This window comes from Ceratocystis lukuohia (genome assembly GCF_044167205.1).
Source record: "Ceratocystis lukuohia strain C4212 chromosome Unknown Supercontig2_pilon, whole genome shotgun sequence".
Lineage (NCBI taxonomy): Eukaryota > Fungi > Ascomycota > Sordariomycetes > Microascales > Ceratocystidaceae > Ceratocystis > Ceratocystis lukuohia.
Genome location: NW_027263521.1, coordinates 3029846 through 3043772, shown reverse-complemented (window position 1 = coordinate 3043772; position 13927 = coordinate 3029846). Strand labels below are relative to the sequence as shown.

At 49.5% G+C, this 13927-nt stretch overlaps 4 protein-coding genes across 4 annotated transcripts; 1 reads left to right on the top strand and 3 right to left on the bottom strand.

The window, feature by feature from the left end:
• Positions 1 to 334: 334 nt before the first annotated feature.
• On the top strand, positions 335 to 1051 carry HOO65_020759 (Cell-cycle control medial ring component; the record flags this gene model as incomplete). The annotated part of the gene is made up of 2 exons (XM_071007036.1): positions 335 to 448; positions 557 to 1051. 2 exons carry the CDS (start codon positions 335 to 337, stop codon positions 1049 to 1051), a joined length of 609 nt encoding a protein of 202 aa, XP_070861397.1.
• A 621-nt stretch (positions 1052 to 1672) lies between these two features.
• On the bottom strand, positions 1673 to 2228 carry HOO65_020758 (Cofilin; the record flags this gene model as incomplete). Its single annotated transcript, XM_071007074.1, has 3 exons — positions 1673 to 1810; positions 1886 to 2008; positions 2073 to 2228. 3 exons carry the CDS (start codon positions 2226 to 2228, stop codon positions 1673 to 1675), a joined length of 417 nt encoding a protein of 138 aa, XP_070861396.1.
• Positions 2229 to 5352: 3124 nt separating this feature from the next.
• Positions 5353 to 7350, bottom strand: HOO65_020757 (Heat shock protein 60; the record flags this gene model as incomplete). Its single annotated transcript, XM_071006584.1, has 3 exons — positions 5353 to 6866; positions 6968 to 7109; positions 7258 to 7350. The coding sequence occupies 3 exons, from the start codon at positions 7348 to 7350 to the stop codon at positions 5353 to 5355; spliced, it is 1749 nt and encodes a 582-aa protein (XP_070861395.1).
• A 755-nt stretch (positions 7351 to 8105) lies between these two features.
• Positions 8106 to 12878, bottom strand: HOO65_020756 (uncharacterized protein; the record flags this gene model as incomplete). The annotated part of the gene is made up of 5 exons (XM_071006272.1): positions 8106 to 9943; positions 11030 to 12183; positions 12235 to 12284; positions 12338 to 12445; positions 12759 to 12878. The coding sequence occupies 5 exons, from the start codon at positions 12876 to 12878 to the stop codon at positions 8106 to 8108; spliced, it is 3270 nt and encodes a 1089-aa protein (XP_070861394.1).
• Positions 12879 to 13927: the final 1049 nt, after the last annotated feature.

The following is a 13927-nucleotide window of genomic DNA, read 5'->3' as shown; positions in this document are numbered from 1 at the left end:
GGTGATATGATCGTGTGGATGTTCTGGCTTCTAAGAGAAAAAATGAACTGCAGCGACCGAAGAACATAGGCCCGCCGAAACTTTTTTTCTGAAGGATCAAGAGATAAGATGTATAGTTCGAGTCACGTGGAGATAAAGACTGGGGTTTGGGTTTTGAGGTCTGGCTGAAGGTGGGGCTGCTTTAGTAGAGTAACACAAGGAACTCAAGAGCTCCTTGTCTTGCACTCGTGCACCACAATATCACGAATCAATACGGAATCGCTTGCCTTTCTCTATCATCTCCCTTATTGTACCTTTTTCTATTGCGCATCTCGTATATCGATCAACCTCTGCCATGGCTACCCAAGTCTCCTTTGCCCAGGGCTTCCTGGATCGCCTCGCCGTCCTGCCCATAACACTCACAGCCGATCATGTGGAAGATCCACGTCGCTTCCCAGGCCGGCCCGCTGTATGTGATAGACATATAATACCTTTTCATGCCCCTCGCCATCTTGCTGTTCTAGCTATTCTTCGTTCGTCATCTTCCTACAGCTAACCATAACCTTCGTACGCACAGTATACGCTCCCCAAAATGCCCACGCCCATGTCGAAGCGCACTGTCCTCGCGCCAGGCGCCGAGCGCAGCATCAACGTGTCGCTCAAGTCTGCGCGAAACCCGCCACTGGATATCTCACTGACTGCACAGCCGCTAACAGCCTCGGTCGCGGACTTGCGGGCAGTGGTGGCTGAGCGCACGGGTGCGGCTTTGGCAAAGATCAAGCTACTATTCCAAAAGAAGCCAGTAGTCGATAGTAAAACGCTTAAGGATCTAGCAGGAGAGGCACAAACATCTATTGAGTTGGGTGTCATGATTCTCGGTGGTGCGGCAGCCCTGCCCAAGGACGAGCCTGTGGCGGCAGCTGACAAGGCGGCTTTGAGCCCCGAGAATGTCCTCAAAAAGGACGAGTTTTGGGCTGAGTTGCAGGTATTCTTGATGTCCAAGCTGAAGGATGAAAAGGCAGCAGCAGATCTTCTAGCTACATTTAAATCTAGTTACGCAGCGAAGGAGTAGGCGTAGACACATGGTTTAGGCATAAAAGGGGGCCGCTAGGCTAGTTTATTCTGATGATGAAATGAAAACACTCTACAATCAACGAGACAACCTGACGGACAAAAGACACATACATGTAATTGTAGTGGGCATCTTTGTACACTACTAAAGTTTATGGCTTTGAACGGTTTGCGAATACAGTAAGACAACATCGGGAAAAGTACACATCACAGTAGGTAAAAGTAAAAAAAATACCAGGATAGAAATCTAGGAGCAAAGAAATAGTTGGCCAATGGCAATATTGAGCCTGAACTTAGCTCTAGTAGAAGAACAGATTCCAGCAATGCTGTAATGACGAAGGGAAGACATTTGGGGGGAGCGGGGGCGGGGAAGAGTGTATTTGCCGTGACATGGAATTGAGTGAAGAACGGCAGAAAATGGGGTAGGGTGGTGCTCGTCTTTTTTATTTGCTTTCCTCTCATCAGTGACATAAACACAGTTGTCCAGTTGAGATTCGTAAGAGCTGCAGATGACAAGATGGTATGTTTGATTAAGTTGGAAAAAAAGGTATGTAGTTGTGCATGACTTAGGTTGGGGAGGATAAAAGACAAACAGAAACAAAGAAGACCCTGCTCTATTTGCTTAAGCCTTTCCCTTGCTAACCGTCTTGATAATCTGACCAAACTCGATATCGTCCGAGTCATTGGCCTGCAGCTCGACAGCAACACCGTTCAGAGAACGCTTGAGAGCCTCCTTGGACGAGGCATACACCATCTTGGCCTATGAGAGGGAAAAGGGTTAGCATGCATTAGTTGGTAGACAGCAGTGGTAAATAAGAGAATTGAATTGACCTACCATGACGCCAGCATCATCGGGAGACCAGGCAATGAAAGCCAGTTTGTTGCGCTCACCCTCGCCAGAGGCCAGGGTGTACTGGAAGTCGTAGACGGCATAGCGGGGGCCCTTGCCGACAGCGCCCTACATCAAAAAAGTGGTTGTTAGCGAGTTTGAAATTGAAGAGAGGCATAAGTAGAAGACATACACTCTTGCTTTTGGTGGTCGAATTCATCAGCTTGTTACGGAAAGTCTCCCAGTCATCTTTTTCCGAAGCCTCGTCAACAACAATCTGCTTGTTGTCGTCGGACAGCTTGAAGATGATGTACTTGTACTTCTTGTTGAGCTTTAGCTCATTGTACATGGTGATGCATTCCTGCGAAACGGCGGCTCTGTAAAAAAGGAAAAGAAAGAGGGCGTTGTTAGCGGTGCCTGGATAAAAGAGAAAATAATGTGTGTAGTTAATGCCGCCTTAATTCGAACCTAAACGGGTATATTATGGCATTGGCTCTACCGCGCAATGTAGCTTAGTTGCCTACCACATGCCACACTGATGCGCTGCTGTTTGTCTGTTTCTTTGTCTTGCATATCCTGCAGGTGCAGATATCGTCATCGCCGCCGTTGCCATAGTCCTAGCCGCGGCTCCAACTGCATTTTTATCATGTCCCGCCTTGCATTCGTATTAGATAGAGCCATCCGCAGTCCATTGCCACGCCACATCACACTGCAGGTACTTAGTGGTTGCTGGCAGCTGCAGGGAAGTTGTATGGGTGAAAGGGTTCAGCTTAAGCTGCCTGCGTGTGTTTTGGACCCCTTTCCCTCCTGCCATCCGCCTTTTAAGGCTATTGGGCTGCATCTTCCTGCGTCTTGGGATCAAGTCGAGACTGAAGAGAAAAATAAAGAAAAAGGTGCTAGGGTGTTTGCACAAGCCTAATCTTAGTGGCCTTTAAACACTGTTCATCGAGATGAATGACTGGAGGAGGATTGAGTGGGAGACAATAGTGGTAGAGTTGACTTGGATGCTGTCTAATGGGCATCAATAGACAAAAAAAAACCAGACTTGTCCATTTTTATGCAGGCCGTCAAAATATAGAATGGAGGATGAATGGCGGGGTCTTTCGTTGGGGTGCAGAACAGTGTATGTGAATGAGGGGTTCGATTTTTTAATGCAGGTGAGGGGTTCGCGCATGATTGATTGGCAGGACAAAGCAGACTGCTGGTGATAGCAGATACGAAGCGGATAAACAGCAAGAACCAGCAGACTCTAGCAGATTGAGGGTATCATATGCGCCTCGAATGGTTGATGTGGTTGGATAGATAGCTCGGCCTCGACGCAGCGCTCGCTGTAAGCGGAAAAAAAGGAGGGGGGTTCGAGGTAAGGCAAGCACAGTTGGCGCATGTAGCTAGCCAAACAGAAGGCGGCGAAGAATTATAGCAACGGAGAAGCACACACATGGAGGGACAGAAGGCGGTAATGGGTTGGGGGCTCAATACGGATATAAATCGGGCGAATCGGAAGGGGATGACGATTCATTGGCTGCAAGGCCGGGGGGAACCAGTAAAAAACAGCACAGCAAAAGGCCACACAGAGGCAAAGTCGGAAGCTAGCAGCGGCGAATTAAGGTGGGAAAAAGGCTAATCGAAGTAAACGTACCCGGACTGAGACTATAATGCGCCAGAAATAAAGCTAGTTAGCGAATCGCGTTCATACCAAGGCGTGTACAGTGGCCGTTGTGGCCACTATCGTGAAGTTTAGGCGGTGCGGTGATGATGAAGGAGGGTCTAGTAGCCCCGTGCTTTTTGGGTCCGCTCTAGCTAGAACGAAAGCTATTATGAAGACTACGAGAGATACGGCAAAGAAGCCTCTTGCTTAATAGCAAGGCAATTCAAAGTCTGTCCTCAGCGTGTCACGAACACGAGCAGGAAGCTTTCTCTCTCTGCCCCCGCCCCCCCTCATCAACACCACTACCAGAGACAGCTTTTTTTGCTCGACTTTAGGATGAAGTTCTCCAGAGCAGAGGAAGGATTGTAGCTGTAAATAAAAACAAGCTGCAATAAAACATGAAAAGGAAGACGATAAAACTCACCATTGTGAAGAAATTTTTTGGTGATGGATAAGAAAAGAAAAAAGAAAAAGAGAAAAGAAAAGGCTGTGGAAGAGAGAAAAAACGGAAGAAAAAAGAGGAAGAATGGAAAAGGAAAGAAGGAGATCAACAAGACAAGGAAGGAAGCTAGTAGAAAAATAGCTAGCAAGAAGGCTGTTCAGCAAATGCAGGAGCGGGAAGGGGAGGAAAAGAGGAAGGCAGGAAAAAACAAGATAAAAAAGGCAGGAATCCGAATTGAACAGACAAGGCAAAAGAAGGCCTGAAAGGCGATAGAAAAGAAGAGTAGGAGGGGAGGAAGGGAGGAAGGGAAGCGGGGTGTGTGGCTCACTCTTGCTCTTGCTCTTTAAGTGCGGAGGGGAAGCCCATGGGAAGCTATAGCAGCTATGGTTCACTTTTAGCATATGCAAGGTAATGAATGTAGCTTGTAGAGCACTCTAAATTTCCTTCTATAGGCCCCTCTCCCCTTTCCGTCTAACAGCCCGTGGCGGCAATGAGTCGAAATCTTGGATGACTATCTGGTAATTAGTACTGCGGAAAGAGCTTCTGACTTCGACCTTAACCTCTCGCCTCTAGCATTCTCATATCGTCAACTGCAAACAAACCCTAACCCCTAATTTTCCCCTCCTTTCCCATTCCAACTGAACACCTTTATCCTTTGGAATATCTAACCCCCATTATGACTTTCCTTCCCATCGTGTTGTCTCCCACAGCCTATCAAGCAGCAAGGGGGGTGAAGCCCCGACCTTCCTTTTCCAATGGCTTGCTTAGTCGGTCTCATGAAAGAAAAAAAAGCCCCTAGTCTGGTGGTTTCCCTCTCTTACACGTATGCCTTTTTGACCCCTCTAACATCACGTGATCTTGGGCGAAAACAAAGGGAACAAAGGGCTTTGGTGCATGTTGTATTAGAATTGCAGCCTAAAGAAATAGCGCCACAATGACATGTACCTATATATTTACCTGTTCATTTCCCACCATATCACATAACATTGAAATTCTGTCCTGCATTCGGCATGGTTGCTAGATTTGGTACAATACCCGGGGGTTTATTTTTGTGTGTTACACTGTGTCTATGATACATAAGGCATATTTCGTCCTAAAAAGAGGGAGGATATGACGGGAGGAAAGAGGTGGAGAGGGTGCAAGTGTAAATGATAGTGTACAGGCCAACATGGGAAAAAGACTACAAAGCCAAGTCCCCGGGCTGCTCTCAAAAGTGAGAGAACAAGGATAGAAGCGAAATGACAACAAAAAGCAAAGACGCAAGATCACAAGCCTAAAAATCAAAGGAAAAGACGAACAGATAATGACGACGAGAAGGACTAGCACGCAATGCAAGAGGCAAGAGGAAATTAGAAGCAGGATATTGCTCTTGGGTTAGGCCTCTTACATCATGCCGCCCATACCGCCCATACCGCCCATGCCGCCCATGCCGCCCATGGGGGCAGCAGGGCCCTTGTCTTCGGGAGCATCAACAATGGCCACCTCGGTGGTGCCCAGCAGCGAGGCGACACCTGAGGCGTCAATCAGGCCAGTGCGGACAACCTTGAAGGGGTCCAGGATACCAGAAGCGATCATGTCAACGTACTCGCCCTTGGATGAGTCGAAGCCCTTGTTAAACTCCTTGCCGAAGTCGTCCTGGATCTTGCCAACAACAACGGCACCTTCTAGGCCAGCGTTCTCAATGATGGTCTTGGCAGGGCGAGTGATGGCGCTCTTGATGATGGACACACCGAGCTGCTGGTCAAAGTTGGCAGTCTTGATGTCGTTTAGGGCTTGGCCAGATGCCTTGATCAGGGCAGTACCACCGCCGGGCAGGATACCCTCCTCGACAGCAGCACGGGTGGCGTTAAGAGCATCAACGAAGCGGTCCTTCTTCTCACCAACCTCAACCTCTGAGGCACCACCGACCTTGATGACGGCAACACCGCCGGACAGCTTGGCCAGGCGCTCCTGGAGCTTCTCCTTCTCATACTCCGAGGTAGTGGGGTCAGCCATGACGCCACGGATCTGCTCACAGCGCTGGGTGATGGATTCACGAGAGCCATCGCCGTTGAGGATAATAGTGTCCTCCTTGGTGATGGTGATAGAGCCAGTGGAGCCCAGCATGTCGGGGGTCAACTTCTCCAGCTTGACGTCCAGCTCGTTGGAGAAAACAACAGAGTTGGTCAGGACACCAAGATCGCCGAGAATGGACTTGCGGTTGTCACCGAAGCCGGGGGCCTTGATAGCAGCAACCTGAAGCTGACCGCGCAGCTTGTTCAGAATGCAGACAGCCAGAGCCTCACCGTCGATGTCCTCGGCGATGATGACCAGAGGGCGGCGCTGCTGGGTGGAAGCCTCCAGAGCAGGAATGATGTCCTGGACAGCAGAAATCTTCTTCTCGGACAGGAGGATCAAGGGCTTCTCGAATTCGACCTTCTGCGACTTGGCATCGGTGATGAAGTAGGGAGAGACGAAGCCGCGATCGAAGCGCATACCCTCGGTAACCTCGAGCTCATCATTCAGAGTCTTGCCCTCCTTGACGGTGATGACACCCTCCTTACCGACCTTTTCCATGGCATTGGCAATCATCTTGCCGACGTGGGTATCGCCGTTGGCGGAGATGGTGGCGACCTGGGCGACCTCCTCAGAAGTGGTAATGTCGCGCTTGTTCTTCTGCAGAAACTCGACGACAGCGTCAACGGCAGCCTGGATACCGCGGCGTAGATCCATGGGGTTGCAGCCAGCAGCAACGTTCTTGACAGTCTCGGAAAAGATGGCGCGGGCCAGAACGGTAGCAGTAGTAGTACCGTCACCGGCAGTTTCGTTGGTCTTGCCAGCAACATCCTGGAGGAGCTTGGCACCGAGGTTCTCGAACTTGTCCTTGAGGGTGATGGACTTGGCAACAGTCACACCGTCTGTAGGTAAAAAAAAAAGGATAGTTAGTAGCTAGATAACTGGATAGATCGAGTAACAAGAACTAGAGCAAGTGAGGGGATGAAAAGATAGGCATGCATACCCTTGGTGATCTTGGGTGAACCGAAGCTCGACTCAATAAGCACATTGCGGCCCTTGGGACCTAGAGTTGTAGCAACAGCCTTGGCCAGAGTCTCGACACCGGCCAGAAGGGCGGCACGGCCTTCAACACCGAACTTGAGCTCCTAAATGAAAGATTATCAGGGTTAGTATTCGGGTCAGAGTAAACGGGCGGGTAGTAGGCGGAGGCGGTCCGATTACCGGGCAACTAGACCGGTAATCAACGAAAGGACGTAGGCGAAATCAAAGGAAAAGAACGGGAGGGAAACGAACCTTGTGGATGAAACGAGTTTGCTGGACAGTCCGGAGTCTAGAGGCCGAGGCCAGAGCGGTCTGGCGAGAACGAGCAGAGAAAGCACGCTGCATTGTGAAGGTACGAAAAGAAACAAATAAAGGACGGAGGGTATTAGTACAAAAAAAAGGGAAATGAATCGAGGGACAAAAGGAATCAAAAGCAAAAAGAAATCGTCGTCAAATGTAGTAGTACACAGAGCAAGCCTAGATAGATGGTTCGCCTTGGAGGAGAGAAGAAAGAAAAAAGAAGGAAAAAAAAAAAGTGCAAGAGGATCCAGAGAAGAATTTTTGCCTAGGAACTGAAGTTTGCAAGTACCTTGTACCCGCCGTGATGGGACGCTGAGATGGGCTGGGGAAGGAGAAAAAAAAAGCATAGGCGAAGGAACGGAATCTGATGGATGGCCGACGAAAATTGGAGAAGCTTCTATGGCCCACAAGGGTAATTGCAGTGGAGAGAAAATCTTTGACTTTCCCGTTAGACAGTTGCTTTCTTTCCCGCCCTGCATCTTCAGGATTGAACTTTCTTCTAGTAGGTTCTTCTCACAAGGAAAGTGGTACAGTAGACAGTTGCATATTATTTCACACAGTCACGTGATGTATTGAACTGGCTGTACATTCATCATGATGCACTCATTCTACTACTACAGCAATGACTATGGCATGAAGAGGTTAGGTGCTCCTGTGCGTAGGGAAGCGATACTCACTTAAACTGCAACTATTGCACAACTCGAGTGAGCAAGTAACCTTTTCCTTGCTGCACGCAGGGTATAAGTCATGGCCCATGGCCTATAGCATCCCTCCACCATGTCCCCTAGTGGTGAATCTCCTCAAAGTTGGCTAAACCACATAGACATCTGTGCCTCCAAGCCCTGTCTGACCCGTTGTTCCACATCAACAGCAATTGCATCTGCAGCTTCGTCAATGCTCCCTACCATTTCTTCTTGAAGATGTAGCTGCTCAAGCCGTAGGCCCTCAACCCCCTCACACTGAGCCGCTTGAACATCCCCAAGTGCCTTCTCGAGTTGCATAGGAATTGCATTAGCAACTTCAGCTAGGACCTCTACACTTCCATGCATGGACTCGAGCCGATCCGTAGTGAGCAGCTGTGTTTGTACGAGTTGTGACATTTCGTCGCGCACGCTGGCTATATACTCTCTTAATTCTTGGATTGGCTGCATTGCTTCGTTCATAGTGTCCCTGACTGTTTCCTTAATAATACTCTGAATTTCGGCGGTAAGAGGCACTCCACTACGAAGCCTGTCATATGACGGGACTGCATGGTGTGGCGTCCATGCAGATGCGGGTAGATGGGCTGTCAAAGGTGCCGGTGTACCCATGGGAGGTTGGCTCTTGCGACGAAAAGACTGTGATGTTGGTGGTACTGAGGCCTCGCTATGGTGGCTGGCCATCCAGCTTTCCTTTGGGATGTTCAAACTAGCTGACCTCTGGTTTGCAGTACTGTTGTTGTATGTTTCTGGCGTATTTTCGCACCTGTTGAGTATCTCATGCAGCTCTGAACCCTCCTTGGCAGCTGCACTTAGAAAGAACCTAATTCTCTCCTTCGCCGCATTTCGTGCTGCCTCATCAGAGCGATCAGAGTCACGCTCAGTGAAGAGCTTCTTAATCTCGGTCCGCAACCGCTCGTAGTCTGGCGATGGCTTCTTGTTGGGGTTACCACGCGAAAGGCGGAGGATCTGTAGAATACCCCAGTCTTCGACAATTATCTTGGGATCTGTTAATGGAGCAGTGCTGAAGGGGAGCTCACCGCTGCTGCGACACGCGAGTATCTCCGAAGCCATGAGGCGGATTTCTGAGCAGTCATAGGCCATTCCACCGAGGAGTAGCATTTGGGGACGTGAGCGAAGAGCGAGAGATTGGGGCGGGGTGTGTGCTACGGCGCATCTACAGCAAACACGAGCATGGTCCATTGGTAGGACGGGAATATCAGAGGTCGCGCATGAATCAGATTGAGATAGAGGTTCTGGTTGATGCATAAGAGATGTGGGCTCAAAAGCAGGGGGACTGGGCGGATGATCTGAGAAGCAGGCCCCAAATGTCAAGTTGGCTATTTGTGGTTGCGGAGATTGGGCCATATGGCTGATATCAGCAGATTTAGACAAACTGATGAGCTGAGTAGGCAAATTGGCTTTTCCCTTGCCGTTATCATCCTGCGTTGAAGCAAAAGAGCCGCTAGCATCAGCTTGTTGAGCAGCGCCACCATCTATCCTTGAAGAACGTTTTGGTGGTGAAGTATGCGATTCTGCCTCAGCATCATCAGTCCTGCAGATTGTTGTTAAAGCATATGAGTCCATGCAATCTGTTTGATCCTGACATGGGATGAAAATAGGCTCCGGGCGGCGGCGGGGCGAGATGCGGTTGGGGCTTGTACTACTCTTTTTCAAGCTTGGTGGGGGCAGAGATGCTCTCAAGCGGGTGCTTGGGGTGGGGGACCAAACGTTGGTAGAGTTCAATGCCCGAGTTACTTGCGAATTTCCGTTCTCATCTTGTCTTGGGTTCTCTATAGTTTTAGGGGCATCGTGATTTGCGTCCACGTTTTCCTTCTGGAGAAGACAAAGCGTAGAAGATATGGGTGATGAAGACAGCTGAAACGACTCAAAGGCCTGCTCCGGCCTATACGCTACGGCAGGAAGAAGTAGAGGAGACACTGTGTCAGTGACAGTTAGTCAAAGGGTCAAATTCTGCACAGAGGGGGGAAAGCATAGCGACGTAGACGAATAGCGCCACACTATAGACAATGGGCTAAAAGCGAATTACGGTAATAACTAGACTGGGTATATGACACTTGTCACAACACCCAAAACCGGCATCGTGAAGACGGATGATATAAAGGACACAGGAAGTCGATCTAGCGTGCTTCTTACCATCAAAGAAAACAAGGGCGAAGCAATGTTAAAGACAGCAAGAGGACATACTACGTGTACCTGGGAGATTTCCAGAAGAAGGAGAGCTCCGGGGGATGCTTCTTTTAACTATAGACATAGCTGATATTTGTTTTTGGCGAAGCCACGACTGCCGCGAGCTCGCACGGCGCTTTAGAGAAGCAGGATCCATAGAGATGGTATGTGTGCAGAATAAAAACAAAGAGCAAGAATAGCTTGGACAAGAGACAAAGAGCGATGGGTAGTGTTTAGGGTGAAGCCTGGCAGGCCAGAGATGAAACGAGCCACCGATATAAAAAGGTCAAGGTAGTAAAGTAAGTATAGCGAGCAACAAAGGCTTCCAGGACTTTGGTAAAAGTCTTAGGTACAAGTTCATGGCTTTGTATCAAACCTTTAGCAAGCGCAAACGATGCCTCTGCACAGCAACAGCCGCTATTTTGGCATATGATGACGGCCTTACCCTTAAGCCTCTTCTATTGCAAGGGTTTCTCTTGATATCTTGTCGATAGCATTAGGAAAAAATTTAAAATAATATTGTTATTATTACGATAAGCCGAGATATGAGTTTCAAGACAACTTCGTCACGTTATCCCAAGTATCACGATATCAACTGCAACCAACTCCTTCACATGCGCTGTGTCACACGAGGAAGCTGTATAGTCTGGGTAACAACGACCTCTTCAAGTTTTCATCATTTCGAGTCTTTCTAAACATGCTACAAGTCAATGACCACTACTCTTCTTGAGAAGGAAAAGCATCGGTGGGGTAAGGACTACAATCATCGTCCTCCATATTATTCAGATAGGCCATCCAATCATTCTCTTTCTCCGATTCGTTGACCATTGGCTCACCTACGAAGCCATGGGCTTGAATACCTGCATCTGTCTCTTTGCTGCCATCTTCAAAGGGTCCATTTACTTTATCTGGCTCGCAGTTCTTGCCCTTGGCCTGACGATCCCCGTGCTTGATGGACTTTTCTGTAGCAGCAATCTGTGGTGTTTCTGGAAATAATGTCGTGCTCCACGGCTGGACCAAAGGCGTACTTGAGGGAAAGCAATTGCTGCCTCCGTCAAGCGAAAAGTGCGAAGCAGCAAGAAGTGGCGAGAGACTCTGAGAATTTTCAGATGTAGCGTTACAGGGCCTTTTAGCGACGGGCTCTGCTTCTGCGCTATCGAGCTCATTACCGGAGCTTTCGAACGCACGCTTACCTAATTGGACGAGAGAAGCTCCTGTCTGGGTACTTGGCTCAATTAAAGCATCCAAGTTGAAATAGGTCGGGGCACATGGACGCCGCATTTCCGACTGAAACGGTGCATTCGCCGGCCAAGGATATAGGACGGCTGGTGCCATAGTTGAATGCATCGCATCCAAGACAGCAGCGGTGTGGGTAGAAAGAGGCTCTTCTATCGTTACAGAAAGACTCTCTTCGGATGCAGTAGCTTCAGGGGTAACTCCAGTCTGGGAAGCTTGTGGGGCGGGGTTGGTAGCCTGACGTGCAAGCACAGCAGCCCGCTCAAGGCGTATCTGCTGCATCAGCTGATACTGACGTCGCTGCTGCGCCATGTGCTGGCTCATAGAAATACCCTGCAGCCGTGTGGAAGCCCTATCGCTCTGCTGCCTCTGCTGCCTCTGTAGCCTCTGTGAACCGCCAGCTGCGCCTAGAGCTGCGCCTACAGAAGACGAGGTAGAGGGGGAGGGCGATGGCTGAGCAACGCTGCCTTCCTGTGTTACGGTGGATCTTCGCGCATTGTATGGACCACGGCCTACTACAATCCTACCGACATCACGGGGTCCAGGACGCGGAGGCGGAGCGCGAGAGGCTTCCTCAAGCAATTGTCGACTGGCAATTGTGCCAGGCTCGGGCACTCCACAGACGTTCTTGAGCAGATCAACAGCACGGCTAGCACGGTCCCGCATAACCCAGAAGTCAGACACGAGGAGTCCCCGGGCTTGAAGGAATCGCTCGAAGCGTTTTTGGCTGTGGTAGTTGACGCAAGGGCGCGGGCTTGTATTAGTAGCGTTTGTATGGCAAAGGGCTTGGGTGAAGAGGACTTACGTTGCACCCTTGGTGTTGCCAAAGAAGAACGCGGCAACGTTCCAGTTGATCTGGCCAAATATCAGCAAGCCCAGTCTTCATGTACTAAGTAAAAGAGACTTACACTGCCCTCGGTGCCGCCGATGACTGAAAGCAAGAACTCTTCTTCACGAGTGCCCCTTTCTTCCCAGCACGTGATGTGGCCGCCTCTCTGGCCATGCTGGGTTGGGAGCTGTCGGCAAAATACATGTCAGCAGGAACAACTATGTACTATATAGAGTGTACATAAAATACATGGATAGGAAGATGCAACAGGAGCAAGGTTTGTTTGCAAAAAGCCACGACACAAGTGCGTGATTGCCTAATATAAAACCAACATATCGAGAAAGAATGAGACAAGTTGGGATAACACAAAGAAACGGGAAACTGAAACTAAAGCAACGGCGGCAGTAGGGGCAAAACAAGAAACTTGCCTCTATGGATTCTTCTTGTTCATGATGGCGTATTTGGTTAAATGCCCTTCGGACATCGTCTGTTGCAGTTACGGACGCCATTGAAGCAAGTTCAGCCTGGCTAAGATCGGGAAGCTCGCCAGCCGGAGGGGTCAGTCCTGAAGTCTGCCTGCCTGCCAAGCCGCAGACGCGGTGAGGAGAGGAGCAGAACATGTGGAAGGGAAACTTGGCCGTAAGGTATATGAAAATGGGTCAGCACGGGAGAGTTCTCCTGCCTCATGGTGATGCTATGTACGACTCCAAGGGAAAAAGGAAGGAAAGCAAGACAAGAATAGCATTGGCATTAAACTTTGAGGCACCCTAGAGCGCCTTTTTGTATGTTAATTTGCAAGACTCTTGGCTTCATCCAATCTCATAGAGCAAAAAGAACACAGCAAAGATTAGCTCATGAGCCAACCACCCGTCAAAAACAACTAGGGACAACTCAAGAAAAACTCCCCAACAAAAAGCGCTATCAGCTAAACACTTGGGTAGCAATTGGCCCAGCGGCCAGGAGAAAGAAATCAGAAGAAACTGGATAGAGTAGTGCTGGTACAGAAAGGCTCTTCAAGCAATCACACCGATGACGTCATGTGATGTAGTAGGCCTCACCAAGCCTAAGGTGCGCAACTCTCCTGCTTTCCTAGTGGAATGAGGAAGGGAGGGGGTGTAGTAGATGTTGTTTAGCAATCGCAGAGAAGACTAGGAGACAGACAGTCGCGTTAGGCCCCTTGTGTGTGGAATGCCGTAGAGAGTCTGCTACTACAATAGCCTCTAGGGCGCCATGAAACGAAGAGAAAATGAAGAGAAGGGGAGAAGGGGCAGGAAGAGGGAGAGGAAGCAAGCATACCCAACATAGATATCCTTGTGTAATGATCATGTGTGTAGGTCGTTTGCCTCACGGCTTCCAAAGCCGCGTTATCTTACACTAAATCGCAGTTTGCTCTAAACAGGCAGGTCAAAGGGGTTGTAGAGGAAGGAAATAAAAAAGCCAAGCTGATTGCCATCCAGTACCCCTTGTGTGACTGGTGTTTGTGGCCGCTAAATATCGCCTTGCACCCTCGTGGGCCCGATTACGTGATGGCCACATGGCTCTAGGGCATGGGGGTGACTCAGGGCGTTGCTGCTTAATACGCTATAGATCTTGATCTAATACGAAGTTGTCAAACTAGCTTAACTCGGGCCCAGCTTTGGGCTCCTCCCCACCTCGCTGTCCAGTCTAG